The 18225-nt window shown below is 52.3% G+C and overlaps 1 protein-coding gene across 1 annotated transcript in view; it reads left to right on the plus strand.

The window, feature by feature from the left end:
- KIF1C (kinesin family member 1C) overlaps positions 1–18225 on the plus strand; it is a 33979-nt gene that overhangs the window by 2686 nt on the left and 13068 nt on the right. The window contains 1 exon segment of the mRNA XM_073326481.1: positions 14753–14910. Within this exon segment, the coding sequence (XP_073182582.1) occupies positions 14805–14910 (106 nt within the window). The 5' untranslated portion in view covers positions 14753–14804.

Raw genomic sequence — 18225 nt, forward strand, 5'->3', positions numbered from 1 at the left:
TAATCGCTTTCTGTCTAGGAATTCTCTGTGTCACTTTCCAGTTTCTCAGGAAGCTCTCCGGGGTGGGCTTTGTCATTTTTGTTCCGCCCTCAGAGATGTGAATTTCTCTTTGTCAGGGTGGAAAGGAAAGGATCTTTGCTTACCAGAACACGCTCTCAGGTTCGATGCTTGGTTTGTTTCTAAGTCAGTCGGTGAGTTAATATAACTTTGAAACCGGTTCTCTCTGTTTCTCTTTTCAAAGTGGTTTCGTGTTGACTTTGATTTGTGGCTTTAAGCAAGGGGTTGGGCGCCGGTGGTTATCCGCGCGCTCTGCTGTTTTCCCTGTATCTTATCGCCTCTCCTTTTCGTCAGGCATTCTTGTCTGGTTTACTCTGAGCATGTCTGATCCTCCTCTCGTGACTGGCGGTTGAGGCTGTAACAGCTGTTCAGATAACTCCTGCTTTGCCAGAAAACTTCTAGGATGGTACGAACAGTCTGTGGTTGTTTGAGCAAGAGTTCAGATTTGCTGTGGGAAGCCTAATGATCCTCAAACTTGTGAAGTGACCACCCTTCTTTCCAGCGTGTCTGTATTTTATCAAATCAGATTAGTACAGAATAGGATTTAGAATGAAACTCCTTGATAGTTTTATTTTTATTTCACAAATCCGTAATGAGACACAGGACTTAGCATGGTTGTCTTCGGAGCGGTTTGCGACATGTCCCGTTAATGTTTCAGGTGGAAATTTTCCAAGACCCTCTGCATTCATAGATCCAAAGGTACAGGTGTGCTCATCTTGTCTGACCTCCTTCTATAACACAAGGGCAGAGAACCACGCTGAATTAATTCCTGGCAGGTGTGTAGGAAAAACATCCCATTTTGATTGAAAAAGCGTCTGTGAGGAAGATTAGTCTCTCTGTTTTCAAAAAAAATTGTATCTTTTTTTTTCCTCAGTTCGAATCTGTCTAGCTTTGGTTCCGGCCACTGGTCTTGTTAGGGCTTCTCCAATCTAGCAGGGAAAGGTGTAAGCCACACACCTGTGGTCGGGCCTACCTGACTGTATCGCTCTGGCCTAGCTATCCTGGTACAAAATCTGTGTGAACAGACAGTCCAGAAAAAGGAAGTCTCGTTAACACCGAGCTACGTGTAGGGAGGAAACCAAGGCACTACAGTGCTGACGTTATTTGCCCACGGTCAGATGGGGAGTCGGGGGGTGGGCGGAGCCGGGAATTCGAACCCAGATCTCTTGAATCCCAGTGCTTTGCGCCCTCCATGACCATCATTTGCCGTTACAAGCCTGGTGGGATGCTCGCTCGCTGTGGGCGTGATCGGCAACTGGTTCACGGGAGCAGGGCTCCGGATGGCTTGCGCTTGTAAGCATAAGAGCATTTTGCTAAACAGGCGGCCCGAGGGATTTGTTTAGGGGTAAAAGAATCATCAAGAAGACGTAAACAGGGATTGGATTTTGCAGAAGTCAGACAATACGCTTTCGCTGGGCTCCCTTGCAGAAGTTAAGTGCTAACTTGTGACTCTCCTAAAGAGGGGAGAGGATTTTTTCTGGCTGCCTTTCAAAATGTGTGGGTGCCCCCACGCTCCTGCACATGCCTGCCCGCCCTGTGTACCAAACCAAAACTCCTTCCGGGGAGCACAGTCTTCCGATCAGCTGTTGTCTTTTTGGAGACCCCTCCTTGCCTGGTGAGACGGGGCTTTTCATAACGGTTCTCAGCCCGTCTGCTTTCGGTGGCATGAATTCTGCTCCGTGCCAGCACCCCGACCTCTCTGCTTGGGTTTTGCAAAACTCTGATTTCCCCTGCTTTGCTGGGAAAGCTGGTGGATTTCTTCCCTCCTCCAAATATCTCCAAAACAGCTAGATGCTTCATTTTCAGACGGCCCTTTCTGCCAAGACTCTGAGCAGCCATTTATAATTAACAGTGTTGACACTTAGAGTCGTAATTAAGCTTTGGAGTTGTTCTTGAGGCTCTTGTCTGAGACCGTTTGGCTGCGGAGAAAGGATTAAAGGCAGGAGGAGATCCCAAAACTTCCTAAATCTCTGATGGGTGACGGTCCCTGTGTGTACTCAGTTTTTGTTGTCTCTGCTGGAGTAAAAGTCGCTTTAAGCCGTGTTGTTACAGTGAGACGGTGGGCCGGCCCATGGTCCGTGGTCTGAATCCCGTTCCCTCTCTCTAGCGTGTTACCATTGTGCTGGGTCGCCCCAGTCCTGGACCCGCATCCCATATAGTACAAATGCAGCATAAAAAGACAGGCCCTGCACCATGGAGCTCCCAATCAAAGGGGTGTACAAGGAAGCAGCGGGACACCATGGTGGGCCAGGGTCTCCGCGCACATGGTCAAGTTTTTTGTTGACTTCTGGAGGAGGTGGATTTGCGGATACGTTTGTCTTTCAGGGTTGCTCCGCAGAATCATAGGACTGGAAGGGACCTTGAGAGGTCATCTAGACCCATCCCCTGCCCTCAGGGCAGGACTAGGGGGATTTAAACTAGCAGGATAACAGAGGTGCTTTTTGGTGTGTCTGCTTTCTCCGAGAAGAAGGCTGCCTCTAACCCAGACAGGCTTACATGATGTGTGTGGGGGGGTTCCTGTTCTTGTTGCAAAGCATCTGTCTTCTTGGTTTGAAGGTTGGCTCCTACTTTCTGGATGGGATTTAGAGTGGCCCAAAACTATTTTGTGACTTTTTTGGTGGGGTGGGGGGTTATTTCTCCGCCCTCCCTCGGAGCAGCAATTGCAAAACAGGGTGTTTAATTGGAGTAAGATGCAGACAGGCCGGGAGCAAAGCTGAAAAACAGCAAATGTTTGAAAGGTATGCCCCTCGCGGCCGTGGAGACAGGCGAGGGGTGGGAATGTGTGCAGTGAGCTGAAAAGCTCTGTCTGGGGTAGATGCAGTGTCTGGAAGACACGGAGCTTTTGAAAGTAAATTCCAAGCAGAATTCAGGTTTTTGTATTTCTTTTACGAGGGGCAAGAGCTTAGACAGCAGGGCCGGCCTTCCGCTGATTTCAGGTGTTGCAAGAGAGAGATTTTTTTTTTAAGGCCGGAAGGGGCAGTTGTGACTGTCAGAAGGTGAGATTTTCAAAAGCTGAAGGGGACAGTTTTCACAAGAACCTGAGTCTGACCTCTTGTGGAACACAGGCAAGGGAATTTAACCTAAGGATTCCTGCATCGAGCCCGTAACCTCTGATCGGGCTACAGGGCGCGTTTTAGAAAGCGATCTAGAAAAACCCTTTTCGAGCATACGTGCAGGAGAATCTGCCCCATCCCTTGGCAAGCCATCTCTGTGGTTAATTTGCCTCCCTGTTTAAAACCCAAGGTGCCATTTTTATTTACTGTGATTAAGTTCTGGCATGTAAAAACAGAGAAATAGTTTCACATCCTTAAATTAAAAAAAATAAACACACTAAAGATTACAAAGTGCTCAGGTATGGGCCTACGGAGAGAAACGTGGGGCCCTGGTACATCATGTTTGCTGGGGTCCTGCTCTCCCCCCTATTGCGCCAGTTACAGATGTTTTGGGGGACCAGGAACTTGGGGCCCTGGTGCGATTGTCCCCCTTCTTGTCCGCTCTGCTCAAACACTATGGAAACAGGAGCCAGATATCTACTTTAGGTTGATCTTGGTTTAGTGCAGAAATTCCTGGGTGACGTGCGCTGGGTGAAGTGGCTTGAAACATCTGTGGGACGTCTCCTCTTCAAACCGTGCTCGACGCCCTAAAAATCAGGCCTCTTTTACGGTGTTTCGCCTTAGCTGTCCAAAATCCGCCGGTCGTTTCCCGGCAGGAGGTCTTTCCCGTCGGTTATCTAGACAGCAAAAGTCGAAAACACCCCGGCGCTGGTGGGTGGACGCTTCACACAAAAGCCATTGCTCTGCGTCTGACCTCTCAGGCCTTGTCTGCAAAGCAAACCTTTCCCTTCCCTTACCCTGACGAGCTCACAAATAAGCAAGTCAGAGGAAGGGTGGGGAGCGCAGCGACCTCCCAGTGTTGTGGGACAGATTGATGGCTGACCTGGGGACAGAACCCAGGCGTCCTGCCTTAGCTGCTATCCCCAGGCCGCTTCTTGAAACGCTGGATTTGGGACAGAGGAAATTTGGGTTTCAAGTCCCAGCTCTGACGCAGTCTTCCTGCGTGACTGTGTGGCGTGTCCTCGGTTTGTGCCTCGGTTTCCCTCCCCCCCAACCCACTATCTAGCCATTCTTCCTTTCTCTGGCCAGTCTGTTTAAAATGGAAAGCTCTGTGGGGCAGGGAGCGTCCGGGAGAGAGGACGTAAGCGTGTGTCTGGGTACGTACAGCTCACGGCACAACGTGTCCCCAAACTCCGTTAGGGACCCAATCAACTGACAAGGTGGTGGGGCTGACCAACTCATCTGCTTTCGTTCCTCTCCCTGCTTCTGCCAGGGGCCTCAGCCCGGTGCTCTCCTCCCGGAGGAAACCAACTCCCCTGTTTTCAGCAGGGGAAGTCAGCATGCAGGGAAGCCGGCTTTTCCTGCAGGGCCACGCCTGGTTTCGCTCTTGTGTCATCCCTGCATGCGCAAGGGAAAACCCGCTGTGCTCCAGGCTTTTCCATACGCATTGTGAGGCTGGAAAGGGAGGACTGGATGCACTGAGGGGGTGTCTAGATTCATAGGGGTGTTGTTTTTTTTTTATTTAAGGCCAGAAGCAGTCATTGTAATCATCTGCCCTGATGCTTTTCCTGGGGCTCCCGGTGGCCCTGGTGGGTTTGGCAAACACAAGGCTTTGCCACTAATCCTGGGCTTGGTGCACGAATTGAAGGGGCATGCGATTCACACCAGAGGTCCCTTGGCTTCCCATCTAGAAATAACTTCAGCACAAAGTGTGTGTGTGTTGGGGGGGGAACTGAGTCCGTCCTTGCTGGGCGCTCCCAACAGTTGCATCAGAAAGTAACTGTTTGCTCTAGGTGAAGTGAGCTGTAGCTCACGAAAGCTCATGCTCAAATAAATTGGTGAGTCTCTAAGGTGCCACAAGTCCTCCTTTTCGTTTTGCGAATACAGACTAACACGGCTGTTACTCTGAAACCTGTCTAGGTGGAAAGGACTTTGTCTGCCTATGCGCTCACTGGGCAATGAACCCGCAACTCCCAGACGTTTGTTGTTGCAGCCTGTTCCCAGCAGGCGATCATAAAAGCAATGCCCACTGGCAGATCGGTCTCGCCCCCCCCCACCCCCCCCCGGTAAATTAAAACGTTTGCAATGGAGAAACATTTTCGGGGGAGTTTAAACAAACATTCAGGAGGAACAGCTTTTTATTTAGGATTTAAGCGTGCGTCCCCCTACACAGTAGGCCCGACCCAGGGTTTTCACGTGGGAGTCTGTTTATCGCAGGGCCATATGCCGCCACCCGTTTCCAGTGTCTGCCTTGTAAATCGGCGAGCAGCGTCCTATGGTGGATGTCTGGGATTCTTGAGATTTTTAAGGTTGGAAGGGACCATGTAATCTGACCTCCTGTAAACTATCGGAACATAAGACCTGCCATGCTGCGTCAGACCATGGTCTGTCTTGCCCAGGACCCTCTGTCTGACAGTGGCCCGTACCAGAGCTGCTGTGATCCTCCCTTGTCCTCCGCTCCTGGCTTCTGGGAGTCAGAGGTCTGGGGTGGCATTGCTGACCAGTTAGGTTCACGAAGGATAGGTAGCCAATCGAGTTCCCTTTTGAACCCAGTTATTCTTTTGGCCCTCACAACATCCCCTGGCGAGGAGTTCCACAGGGTGTTATGTGACAAAGCACTTCCCCTTGTTTGTATTAAACCTGCCACCTCCTAATTCCCTCCAGATGACCTCTTGTTTTTGCGTCAAGTGAAAGAATAAAATAATATTTCTCTGTTCGCTTTTTTCACATCTTTTTTATGATTTTATAGATCTCTCTCATGTCCCCCTTAACTGGGGCTGTTCATCTTGGTAAGGAGACCATCTTTTTAGTCTCTCCTTGTACGGAAGCCATTTGTCTCCCAGGGGATCCTTGGGGGACCCTGCTTTGTGTCTCTCTCCATTGTAAAAACTGACCGCTCTGTTTCTACCCTTTGTTTCCTATCTTTCAACCAGTTAGTGATCTGTGAGAGATGTCTACATTGCACCAAAAAAACCACCCCAAGCCCACAGAAGTGAATCTCAGACCTTGGGTTAGCTGATGGAAGACTTCCAAAATGATGTATCTAAGGTTGTTAATAACACGGAGAGGAAATTTTTATTTTTTATAATTTCGATGGACAATATCCATGTTTATTTATAAGCTTTTTTTCCAGTTTTTGTTCTTTTTAAAATTTGACAGATGTGCAAAAAGATGAGTTTTTGAGCATTTTTGACTATCTGTGTTGATTTTAAATTTGCACACTCATGGGAAATTACGGGACTTGTCAGACAATTGTCCGTGACAGGAGACACTGATATTCAGAAAATTACAGCTTTATAACTGTTCGAACGCAAATCATCAGCATCCCATGTCAAACATCCTTAAATCAAACTGCCAGGCTCTGAAGTGCCTTTTTATGATTCTGCCTAGCTGGAAATTTCAGTAACGATGGATGGGAATTTTTTTTCCCCTTTGGTTTTGTGTGACAGCAGTGAAATTGACATTTTCTGACAAAAATGTGATTCTTCCAAACCGAAGTACATAAATGTCACCTTTTATACCAGTCGAACAGCTTCCACACTGGGCTTATCTGGAATAATGACTCATCAAAAAAACACACCTCTAACAGACTGGTACAAATCCACTTTGTAGGCCAGGCGTTGGTTGAAAAATTGCAGTTTGCACACGCTCAGGAGAGACAGCTTAGTGTTTAGCAGCTAAATTCTAGGGGAGTGTGTGTGACTTGGAAAACAAGGGGCGCTGAAGTTTTGGGTACACTGATTGCTGGACTTAATAATTGTACTAACACGGCGCATCGTTGAATTGGTAAGTCATTAAAAAGCCCGTTGATGTCTTGCTGGTTTCCAGGAGCTTTATTGCTTAATGGAGCTCGGTTGGAAGGGAAGGAATTCAGGTCTGCGCCGTAACTCGAAAGCTGTCCGCAGGATGCTTACAATGGGGGGTGAAAGACCTTTGCAGGGTGTTGTGGGTAACTTGTGCATTGCCGTCTGGAGGCTAGAACCACAATTTGCATTAAAATAATTAGAAGATGGCTCTAAATCTATATTTAGCTGTGCGATCCACGTGAGGCTGCTGGTGGTGTGTTTTCTCTCTTTCCTCCCCGTGCTTCGCCGCGAACAGCTGAAAACTTATTTTTAGTTCTGCTAGATGTCCTCGTTCACCATACAGGCTAATGATTTTCTCTTCCCCTCGGTGGGCTGCTGAAAAGCCCTTGGAGTCCTCTTCGGCCGGGCAATGCAGATCTGTGTTAAAGGGACTTGGAAGCAAAGAGGAGATTTTACAATCTAATCCCTGGTGTGACTTCTGACTTCTCAACTTGGCCGGTGCTACCTCTGAGACTGTCTTCGCATGGTGATGGTGGTGGGCAAAGCATTCTTAACTTACGTTAGCTAAAATCCAGGAAAGGCCAAGGCAGTGTGTGGTTTTTACGCTCGGACTTTACTTCATGTTAGCTACCACCAGTTAAGAATGCACCTTTTCCCCTGCCCTCTACTGAAGATAAGACCTAAAGGAGACCTGGTCAAGGTAAGACAAAGCCCCAAATATTGGGCCTGTCCCTATAAAATCGGGACATCCGGTCACCCAAGGACATAGGCCGAAGTGGAATCTCAATTCAAAATGAGTTTGGCGTTTCTCTAGCTTGCTATTTATGGGCTGTTGATCCAAACGCAGGAGGCTGCAGCTAGATAAATTCAGGCTGTAGATTTTTGACACGGCGGGGATTTGACCACTGAAACAGCTCACCCAAGGACAGGGTGGGTTCTCTGTCACTGGGAGTCTTTACAGCCAGATAGGCTGTATGTGCTAGCTCGGCCGTCCGATATGGGCTGGATGCAGGGATTGCTGGGTGCAGTTCTCTGGCCCGTGGTATGTGGAAGTCTGACTGGCTGGGTGTAATGGTTCCCTGTAACTCCGACAGGGCGGACTGGATACTCTGCAAGGCGCTTGTGTGTCTGGGACAGGACAGCCAGCCTGTGCAAAGCCTGAACGACACGCCCTGCCAGGAGCGAGGTGACTCATGGCTTTTGTCCACTCAGCCCTCGGCACGCCCAGCCGCGGGGCAGTTGCAGGCTGTTTGCCTGTCAGCTCTCCCCAGATGCAATTCCAGCTGGCTTCCTGCCTTGGGACCTTCTTAACGCCGTGCGGCGAGGCCAGCGTCTGCTGTCTCGCTGGTGGGAGCATCTTCTCTTACATTGGGCTCCTGCTGATGGATGTTCCTCTCCACGCCGTCCTAATTGCGGGTGGGGGTGTCAGTAGGGGGCACTCTCCTCTTGTGTTCAGGTCTCCAGTAATGCCCGGGGCAGAGTGCTCTGCCAACCCCACTGGGGCCGGGTGAATTGGGGGATGATGCCAGTCTGCGACGCTTCCGGCAGTCCGGTTCCTGCAGCCAGCTCGGGGCCCCCTTTGCTGGGGTCACGGCTCAGCCGTTCGAAGTGGCCAAATCTCTCCGCAGCCCGAGCGAAGGTGCCCTGCTTGGGGAGGCTGGGGGCAGACCACGCGGGCCCGGCTCCCTTCGAGCGCTGAGCGGAAAGCCTTCAATCGTAAGCAGGTGCGGCCAGCTGGAGCCTGGCACAGCCCGTGACTCATCTCCCGGACCCTATAAATCATCCTCGTCCTTGAGTGACCGTCCAAAAGGGCTAATGCGATCTTGGGCTGTGTGAACAGGGGAATCTCATAGGAGCTCAGCGGTTATTTCACCTCTGTGCTGGGCGCTGGTGCGACCGCGGAGCCTACAATCGAAGCAGGGTGTTGATCAGTCGGAGAGGGGTCAGAGAACAGCCAATGATGGAAGGATTAGAAAACCTGCTTCATAGTGAGAGACTCCCAAGCTCGATCTGTTTATTGGTGAAAGGGGGGTGTCCGATCCCAGTCCGGAAGAACCTACGTATGGAACCAATATTTAACAGGCACTTCAGCCTAGCAGACACAGGCAGGACCCGACCCGAGGGCCGGGATTTTGAAACCAGACAAATTCAGACACTAATAAGGCGTAAGTGTCTAACAGCGGCGGTAATTAACCACTGAAACAATTGACCGGGAGTCGAGGTTCTTTCTCCATAGGGGACGCTGTACATTTACTTGGTCCTGTCGCAGGGCAGGGGGCTGGCCCGGGTGACCCCTCGAGGTCCCTTCCAGCCCGAAATTTCTGTGATTGTGCTGAGACCGTTGACTCTCTCTTTTCTTTATTGGGTCGAGCTTTTTGGGAGGTGTCCCAGTGGAGGAGCATTTGGAAGGAGGGATCACAAGGTAGCTCCGTGCATGTTCACAGGGTGCGTGGGAAGCAGTAGAAAGATGCCCGTTTGGAAATGTAATGGGTGGGTGATGGGGTAACCGAAGCCAAAAACCCAACCTGACCCAAATAATGCACAACAACAAAGCAGGGAGTCGACCTGAGAACTGGGGAAGTTGTTCCACGTAACAGAACAGGGCCTTTGTGAGTCCCTGCCATTGGATGTTGTTCAAAAGGAGGGTACTGACCATAGCTGCCGGGTTTGTACCAGTGGTAACCGGGACCGCCCCTGATTTTGACACATTTGCTTTTAAGACTGCGTCATTAGCTGGTTGGAATGGGAAAATGACAGTAATTTTAGGATCCATTGATCCAGTGAGGGGGTACCCCGGGTTGATGGATGTTTCTCTCTTGTGCTGGGTGTTGCAGTGAGGACCCTCCAAGGATTTATCACCCCGCCCCTCCAGTTTACAGGTGGGGAAACTGATCAAGGAGAGCGAGAGATGAAGAAGAATACAGGAAAATCTGAAGCTGTTCTATAAATCAGTGGAGAGGGCTCGTTTTGAATCCAGTCTCCAAAAGGCCAGGAGAAGAATTGGAACAGGGCGTTCAGAGGCGAGAGATGAAAACGCTCAGGAAAGCACAAAAAGTTTGGGGTCTTCTTGCTCCGGGAAGGGGGCGTCGTCTATAAGTTGATAAACGGGCGAGAGACGGTAGAACTGGAGTTTGTTTCCCATGCCTCGTAGCACAAGAATTCGGGGGTAGTGGATGAAATTGAAAAGCTGGTAAACTCCGCACAGATCAAAGGAAATACTCTCCCTGTTGTCCTGTGGAACTAACCGCCACTGGATTTTGTTGAGTCTGAACATTTGGCAAGGGAGAATGCTAACCCCATTGAAAATCCCTTGGAAAATGCTACTCACTTCTCCATGGCAGAACTAGGAATCGAGCCCACATGGCCCAGTGCCAACCCTCACATCCAGCATCCTTGCCCCTCCAGCTGCTGTCCCCCTTTTCAGTGTCCCAGCCCTGCTGGCCAGCTTGTGGGGGAATAAAGACTTCTGTCTTTGAAGAGACATGTATGTTGCTGGCCCTTTAACCAGGACCCTTGAGGTCATGTCTGAAAAATGCAACGGGGCAGGGTGAGAGAGGGACAGCAGGGCGAGGGAGGGAAGGAGGCAGTGGAAGTAAAGCAGCCGGTCGTGCTCCAATGCTGAGCTGCAGTTCAATGCAAAGGGAACTCCCTGCTCCCGACCTGCTCTGAACAGATGCAAAACTGCCTGCTTCCATGCTTTTCCGGGGGCATCCGGTGCAAACCTCCAATGCAGACCGGTTCGAAACCCTGCTGAGATTGGCTTCAGCTTGCCTTGGTGAATGAAACCTGCTTACATGAATCTCCCAGAAGGAACTGACTGACTCAAGCGACACCGTTTTCGTAAGCCTTAAATTCAGGATTTGCAGTGGTTTAGCCCTAGATCCACTTAAAACACGGCATTGTTCCCCTGCTGGCTGTTCACTGTTCACCCGCTGGTGCAAGGATTGAGCGCAAAGCCACGCACTCGAAAGTTAGGAAAGGCCAGAATTAACACGGCTTGTGCAACCCAAATTCGGTGTCCTGGTACGTGTGCCCGATGCTCTGGCCGTTAATTCTGTGCTCACGCTCGTTCTCTGCACGCTGGTGCATGCCCCGTGCGGGGTTGAATCCTTGGAGATTTTAGCTGCTAAACATGAAGAACTCTCTACCGTGCAAAGGTTTTTAGCTTGTCCCACTTGGAGTGGATTTTTACAGGGATGAAAAGGGACGTCCTGAGACAAAGGCCACCCTCCCTGCTAAATTCCAGGTTGCTGCCCATCCCTTAGGCATCTGGGCTCGTGACTTATTGGCTGCAGTATCCCACAAGGTGCGAGGCACTTTCTGAACGCCCCAGGACCGTCCCTACGCAGAGCAGATGATGGCGGAGTGAGAGGCCGGCAGATTGACGAGTTGCGGGAAAGCTACCGACCGCCCCACACGGTTTTGGTGCAGGGGGATCTCATAAGAGGACTGAAACAGAGGATCTAAGGGTCTTGGAGGTGGCGGGGGGGCAGGTGTCAAGGCGTTAGGGACATACGGGGGGGGGGTGGATGGATGGTGAAATGCTAGATCGTTGTGCCAGCCCGCCGCTTTGGCTGCGGCCTCTCTGTCTTCGCATCCCTCCGCTGGCTCTCCCTTCTCCGGTGTATCAGACATTAGCTGCTTGGCTTGGTTTTCAGGGCCGTCCATGCCAGGGCAGATTTGATTTAAATCACTCGTCCGGAAACTCCATTTAAGCGTGGATTTCTACATAAAAGTGCATTCTTGTTGGTTATTATAACCTTAATACATATTCTTCACAACTCAGAGAGAGATGTAGGTTTCATTTTTAGAAAATACACACACTACATTTTTAAACAGTGATTTATTGTGAAAACTTTTCGGATGAGTTTTACAGCTATATCGGAAAATGAATGAAGGTTTGGTTATTTCATTTACCAAAGGTAATTGAAGCAGATATTTCTGAAGTCAGTGGGAGGTGAACTATCTCCAATTCAACGGGTTAATCATTAATATAGGGAGGATTTTCTTGCCAGGCTGTAATAGGAGGAGAACATCACCAGACAGACATTTAAACTGTTTTATTTAACTACAACAACAACGTTAAGTATTCTGGATTTTTTCTTCAATGGCAAACATCTAATACTTTAACAAAACAAGCATCTGTCCCTCGCTTTTCACATTGATCTCCAGACGACCTCTCCTTGTCCAGATCTATTCCACCCCCAACAATCTTCTGTTCCTTGAACTTTTTGAAACTTTGCACTTTTAGAGAGAGGTCAGGGATTGACTCTGTGTACGCAAATTTGCAGAGGGACAATAGTGTTAAGGTCTGTTGTTATTTCTCACCTCTAGATATTTAAAAACATTTTTGCTGTTAACAAGCATGTTACCTCTGGAGACACAAATCCACAGTTGGACAACTTCAAAACTAGGCATCTCTGATGGTATCTTCTAGACTGAGCACTGAGTCCCAGTGGGTCGATAGAAAGATTAACCTAAATAATCTATACAGAAGCCTCTGGAACCCCATAAGATTGTGTCCCTAATCCATGAATTATTGGAACTCATTGACAAAACTTTTCTTAAACATGACATAGATATATTGTCTCGTACTATAGAATTAGAATTTATAATCCCTCTTCCATGATGAGATATCTTTGAGCTCTCATGTATCTTAATTCAAACTATCATTAGATAGGTTTTTTCCTCAAAAATCCTTTTATTAATAAAAAGAGATTTAAATCAAAAAAATCTGAGGAAAACCGTGACAACCGCAAAGCTTCTGGGAGTGGCTGAGCTCCAGCCAGCCAGCGTCCCATCCGTAATACCCGGTGTAAGAACCCCAGAGTAACCGTGCCCCGTCCCCCATAGGTCTTATCCTAATCTCGAACAGTCAGTGAGCAGCTCCAGACCTGAAGCCCCAGGTCTAATCTCCCTCCTGCATGAACCGTCACAACTCGGGCAATTCCAGATAAACTGCCGATCCTCCGTTTGATTCTGGCTACGTTCTCCGTCTCGGTGGTATCCTGAGGCAGTGAGTTCCACAGGCAAACAGTGCGTTGTTGAGGAAAAACATTTCCTTTGGTCACAGTTCTGAAGTTGTTACCTTTTCAATTCTGGTGGACGTCCCTTTGCCTCTTGTGTTAAGAGACGGGGAGAACCTGTCTGCCTTTTCTATCCCAGTCGGTATTTTATAGCCCATTATCCTGTCTCCTCTCTAAGGTGGATGACCCCAATCTTTCCTCACAGAGTTTGTCCGGGCCCCTAATGGTTCTTTGAACCCTCGTTAATTCTGCGGGGTGCCAAATTATTCAGAGCGGGTGGCGTTTCTGAGCGCTCAGGTGCAGAGAAGGGCTCCTAGGCTGCCCAGGGGAGCAGGTCTTACCAGAGCAGAGATAGTTGGGTTTAGCCTGTCCAAATGCAGGTGAGGAAGGATTGCGGGGGGACCCCAGGGTGGGAAAGGATCCACTGAATCGAAAGGTTTGAGGATGGAGTTTGCGAAGGGGACAGTATGACAGATGGCCGGAGACAGCACTGGGTGACTCCAGGCCCGGGACTCTTCTGTCGGTGTGGGGACTCTGTCGCTGTGTTGAAAAACGACGCTTGTGTTCTGAGCCGACGGGCTAATTTCTCGCGCGCGCCGTGCATCGCACGTGGCGATGGCCCGTTGCTTCGCCTCACGCAAACGTTGATGTAACGTTTGTGTGTCGCCTCCTGGGGAACTGAGAGAGGCTGCAGCGGAGGGTGGGTGGAATTGGTGTGAGCAGTGGGATTAGAAGCCAGATGTTTCCAGTCCCCATGTGAAGGCAGGACACACACCTGCCTTTTCCTCTCAGTAGCTTCGCTTGGGGTAGGCTGTAGGATTTCTGTAAGGGAATCCACTCAGCCCTGGGATCTTTCGCAGACCAAGGGGTCATCAAAATGATTTACCTTCCTCGCTACAGTGCCCCCTGATGACATGCTGGCCACCTTCAACCTTTGGGGGTGATCATGGTAACCGCAGGAGTCTTAAGAGCTGGGAGGGGAAGGTGGATTAGACCAGGGGGGCTGGGAGCCAGGACTCCTGGGTTCTCTCCTCAGCTCTGGGAAGCGAGGGGGATCTGGTGGATTAGAGCAGGGGGGGCTGGGAGCCAGGACTCCTGGGTTCTCTCCCCAGCTGTGGGTTGGAAAAGAGGGGTACCTCCGGCACTGGGTGCTGTGGGACTTGGCGAGGGACGTTGTGTCAGCGGGAACACGCTCTCCTTTGATTCTCTCTTCTATTTACGCTGGGCCCGTATGGTGCCGGGTTTCCTGTGGCCGCAGACACAGCTCCATTGTCTAGCGCGTTGACACCCCTCCTCCCACAGTCTCCAGCCGCTGCGAGAGGCAGGCCTGGCCTGGCTGCAGATTTTTTGTGGGTTGGGGTGGGGGAGCTTCCCCTTCCTAGCAGGTTGACTGCTGGCAACACAGCGGGTCCTGCGTGGAGACCATGGCTGTGAATTTAAGGCCGGGTTCTAGCTCTGTACAAACGAGCCCCGCCTAGCTCCCTGCTAGGATCCTATTCCGGCTTCCCTGCCCCCCGCAACGATAATCCCTCTGGCTTTTATCAGCAGACCTCAAAGCGCTTGACCGAAAGAAGGTTGTGGGGAAACTGAGGCACGGGGAGGAGGAAGGTCGCTCGTGCGAGGTCACCAAGCTCACCCGCTTGCCTGAGGGCACCCTCCCAACCCCTGCGTGGGGGGAGCCAGCGGCCCCGTGACTTGGAGACGTCCTTGTGACTTTGATGGGAACTGCTTCGCGGCTGGGACCACAGGGTGATTTTTATGGGCAGAGCTGTGGTAATGTTTTGCGTCTCTTCCTGTCTGTCTCTTGCAGGACAGGCCCGTGAGCTCCCACGGTGAACACTGAGGGTCACGGGAGAGCCGCCATGGCCGGCGCCTCCGTCAAAGTGGCCGTGAGGGTGCGGCCTTTCAACTCCCGGGAAATCAGCCGGGACGCTAAATGCGTGATCCAGATGCAAGGAAAAACCACCTGTAAGTACCCTTGGGAGGGTGGCTCGGACTGGCAGGGGTAAAGCCGGAGGCCGGCAGGGCTGGCTCTTCGGGCGCATCGCTGGATTTCATGCTTGGCTAAAATAGGGTCTGCCTGCCTCGGTTTCCCCAAACAGCGCGGCCGTAACTTGGTGCTTGGGGATCATTCTCCCGGGCTCCCTGCAGAGCCAGCTTGCCCTGTGACGGGTGTCTAGCCAGCACACTTGAGCAGCGTGACTTCTCAAACCCCGTTATAGACGGGGCAAGGGGTATTTTCAACACGTTTCACCTGCGGCATGTCTATGCTTGAGAGTGGATTTGGATTAAGGGAGATTCTCTCTCCACCCCCCACTCTGATCACCCAGACATCCCTTCTCCTTCCTCTGAACTAGTAGGACTGGGCCATGCCGGGCCAGTGATTTGGGTGGCAGGGGGGTCTGGCTCGCGATCAGTTAAACCTCGAGCATTACAGTCGGGGTGGGGCCGGTCTTCTCCCCAGGTCAGATTGGCAAGGACCTGGGGACGGTTTTTCCCCTTCCCCCTGCGAGTATCTGTGTTCTGCTTCTCTCCTCGCTGGGCGGTGGCCCGGGAACGCGGACCTGCCCCGAATTCCCTCGAAGGGACCCGGTACGCCCTGCCCCGGGCGTCGCAAGCTGCTGTCTCTCTGGTTATCCCGGCCCTGGTTTCTCAGCTCCTCCGTTCCTGAGCCAGAGGCACGAGCGCACCTGCCTTCTGCGCCCCAGCCAGCCTAGGGTGTATGTTAGAGCAGCCCCTGGACTGCTCCCGCTTCCCCGGTGCGCTGTGGGCCTGGGGAAGCCAGGAATGAAAACCCAGAGTGCAGTGGGTTCCAGATCCCTGCCCCATGCGCCGAGGGCAGGGATTGGAGCCGGGCTGGTGTATAAATCCTTGTACTAGGCAACGTAGGATTGATCTCAGGGTGGCTGGGAGCGTAGGGGTAACCCCGAGGTAGATGTGCCCTAGGAAGTGCGGCTGGGTCTCTTCCGTCTCTTAGTTCGTACGGGGCTCGCCCTCCACCCTGGCCCCTCTCTCTAGAGTGGAGCAGGGAGCAGCCCCGACGCGACGGTGATGGGCCCCGAGGTTGGGAAAGCCTCGACTGGGCATTTGCCATCCAGCTCAGCAGTCACGGGGTCTGTGTTGGGGGGTAGGTGTTTCGGGATCTCCCCTCTCCACCCCCCTTGGCCTTATTCATTTTTCCAGACCGTGCTGTGTATCTGTGCAGCACCTGGGGGGGCCCCCGATCTCGATTGAATGCGGCTCCCGTGCACACGCCGGCCCCTTCGCGGTACGAACGACCCCATCGTTGTGCGGACGGGGAAAACCCACAGTTTAACCCGGCTCTGGGCAGCTGCCTCTGGTTAACCCCCTGCCTGCCTGCTGCCGGCGTCTGTGTCGCGCGGCGTGCGTTCGTACAGCCCCGGCCACGGCGGTAGGAGAGAGCGAAGGCGACAGCATCACCCACAAGGAACATAAATCAGCCACGAGATGGCACTGGTACATAGTCCTGTAAATTCCCCATGTGCGAGCAAGTGTTGAGTGCTTGGAGACATGCTGGACCGTTGTTATGGGGGTTGTGGGGTGGGTGTGTGTTGGGGAGTTTTTACAGTGTAAGTTATTTGGCGGGATCGGTCCAAGCAGCATGAACGTTCGCTTCCCGCTCCGATCTCTCCGCCAGCTAGACTCCCCCCAGATCGGCTAGCCTGCCCCCAGAGCTTCCCCGAATTAAGTCCTGGGTGAACTAGAGTTTTGGTCTTGTCTGAGGGTCCTGTCGGAAGGAAGGGGCATCTCCCAACCACAAATAATTCCCAGTCCTTAAAAAGGCAAAATGGAAAACCAGAGGGGTACGGGTGGCAAACCAGCTGAAGAACCCAGGCCAGAGAGTTCCCCCAGCCGCCCTGGCTCTAGAAAATAATTAATTAATGGGATTTGTTTTAATTTCCCTTTAGCTCCTGAGCCTTTAGGAGGGTGACACTTACAAGCTTTGCTCTGCCCCCATGAGAACTAGAGACTCACGATCTCTTTGCTAAAAGGGAAAGCAGAGACCGCCCTGTAATTCCCATGCCTCCGGTAGCTGGGGCTTTACCAGCCCCCTAGCACAAGGATGGGACTATAAAGAGCTGGTACCAGGGAAGGTGGAAAGGGCGCAGAAGGGAGCGCGGTCCTGCCAGGCTGAGCGTGGCGCGCAGGGCATGAGCTCTTGACGGGGTTACAGGGGAAACAGGGGATCTCGGAGGGAGGCATGTCCCCAGTTGTGTGATGTGGAGGTGGGGTGTCTGTGTGTCAGACGCCTGCAGGTCATGCTGGCTTGGAGACATCCAGGAGTCCTGGCTCCCAGCCCTTCCCTGCTCTGAGCCACCAGCCCCCACTCCCCTCCCTGGGAGCTCAGGATCTGTTCCTTTGTCGTCCGTAAAATCCTTTTGCAGAAAAAAAAACCCCACTGACGAATTTGCAGGGGGCGGGGGGGGGTTAACATGGCTGCCCCCGCATGTCCAGTGCTGCTCCCTGCTGCCAAGTCCATGCGTTGGGGGGGAATCTGGGTTTTCGAACCCAACGTGGGGTGGGGCTGACGGCCCCCTGAGCTGGGCAGAATGGCTCAGGAGATCAGCAAGCGCCCCCTGCCCCCTCACAGGAATGGGCTCAGGCTCTCTGCAAACTCAGGCAGACGTCGGGCTCAGAGACACTTCACTGAAAAAGGCAGGAGCTCACAGGTGTGGCGTGACTCCGGGAGCTGGGGCCTGGAGCACCGAGGCTGTGGGGAGCAGGGATGCAACCTCGGAGCATCCTCTCCAGGGCTGGCATCTGGCAGGACCAGCTGCCGGGAGCCTGGATGCCGGCTAAATATAGCCGGAACGTCCTCAACTTGTTATGGTCCCGGGAGCTGCCAAGACGTCACTCAGCCGGCCGGGGAGCTGGGAGGCCTTGTAAAGGCAGCCGTGTGCCGGCCAGAGCCGGGGCCCGGCCGGCTTAAAAGGGGGATGCCAGGGTCTGCGCCTGGTTCCCCATTCGCTGCTCAGCCTCTGTCTGGGTTTGGCCTAGAGCTCGCTGCCCTCCCAGAGCCAGGGAGAGAACCCAAGAGTCCTGGCTCCCAGCCCCCTCCCCCCCCGCTCTAACCCACCTGCCCCCCACTCCCCTCCCAGAGCCGTGGAGAGAACCCAGGAGTCCTGGCTCCCAGCCCCCACTCCCCTCCCAGAGCCGGGGAGAGAACCCAGGAGTCCTGGCTCCCAGCCCCCCCTGCTCTAAACCGCCGGCCCCTGCTCCCCTCCCAGCACCAGTCCTGGCTCCCAGTCTCTCCCAGTTCGA

This window comes from Lepidochelys kempii, chromosome 28 (genome assembly GCF_965140265.1).
Source record: "Lepidochelys kempii isolate rLepKem1 chromosome 28, rLepKem1.hap2, whole genome shotgun sequence".
Lineage (NCBI taxonomy): Eukaryota > Metazoa > Chordata > Testudines > Cheloniidae > Lepidochelys > Lepidochelys kempii.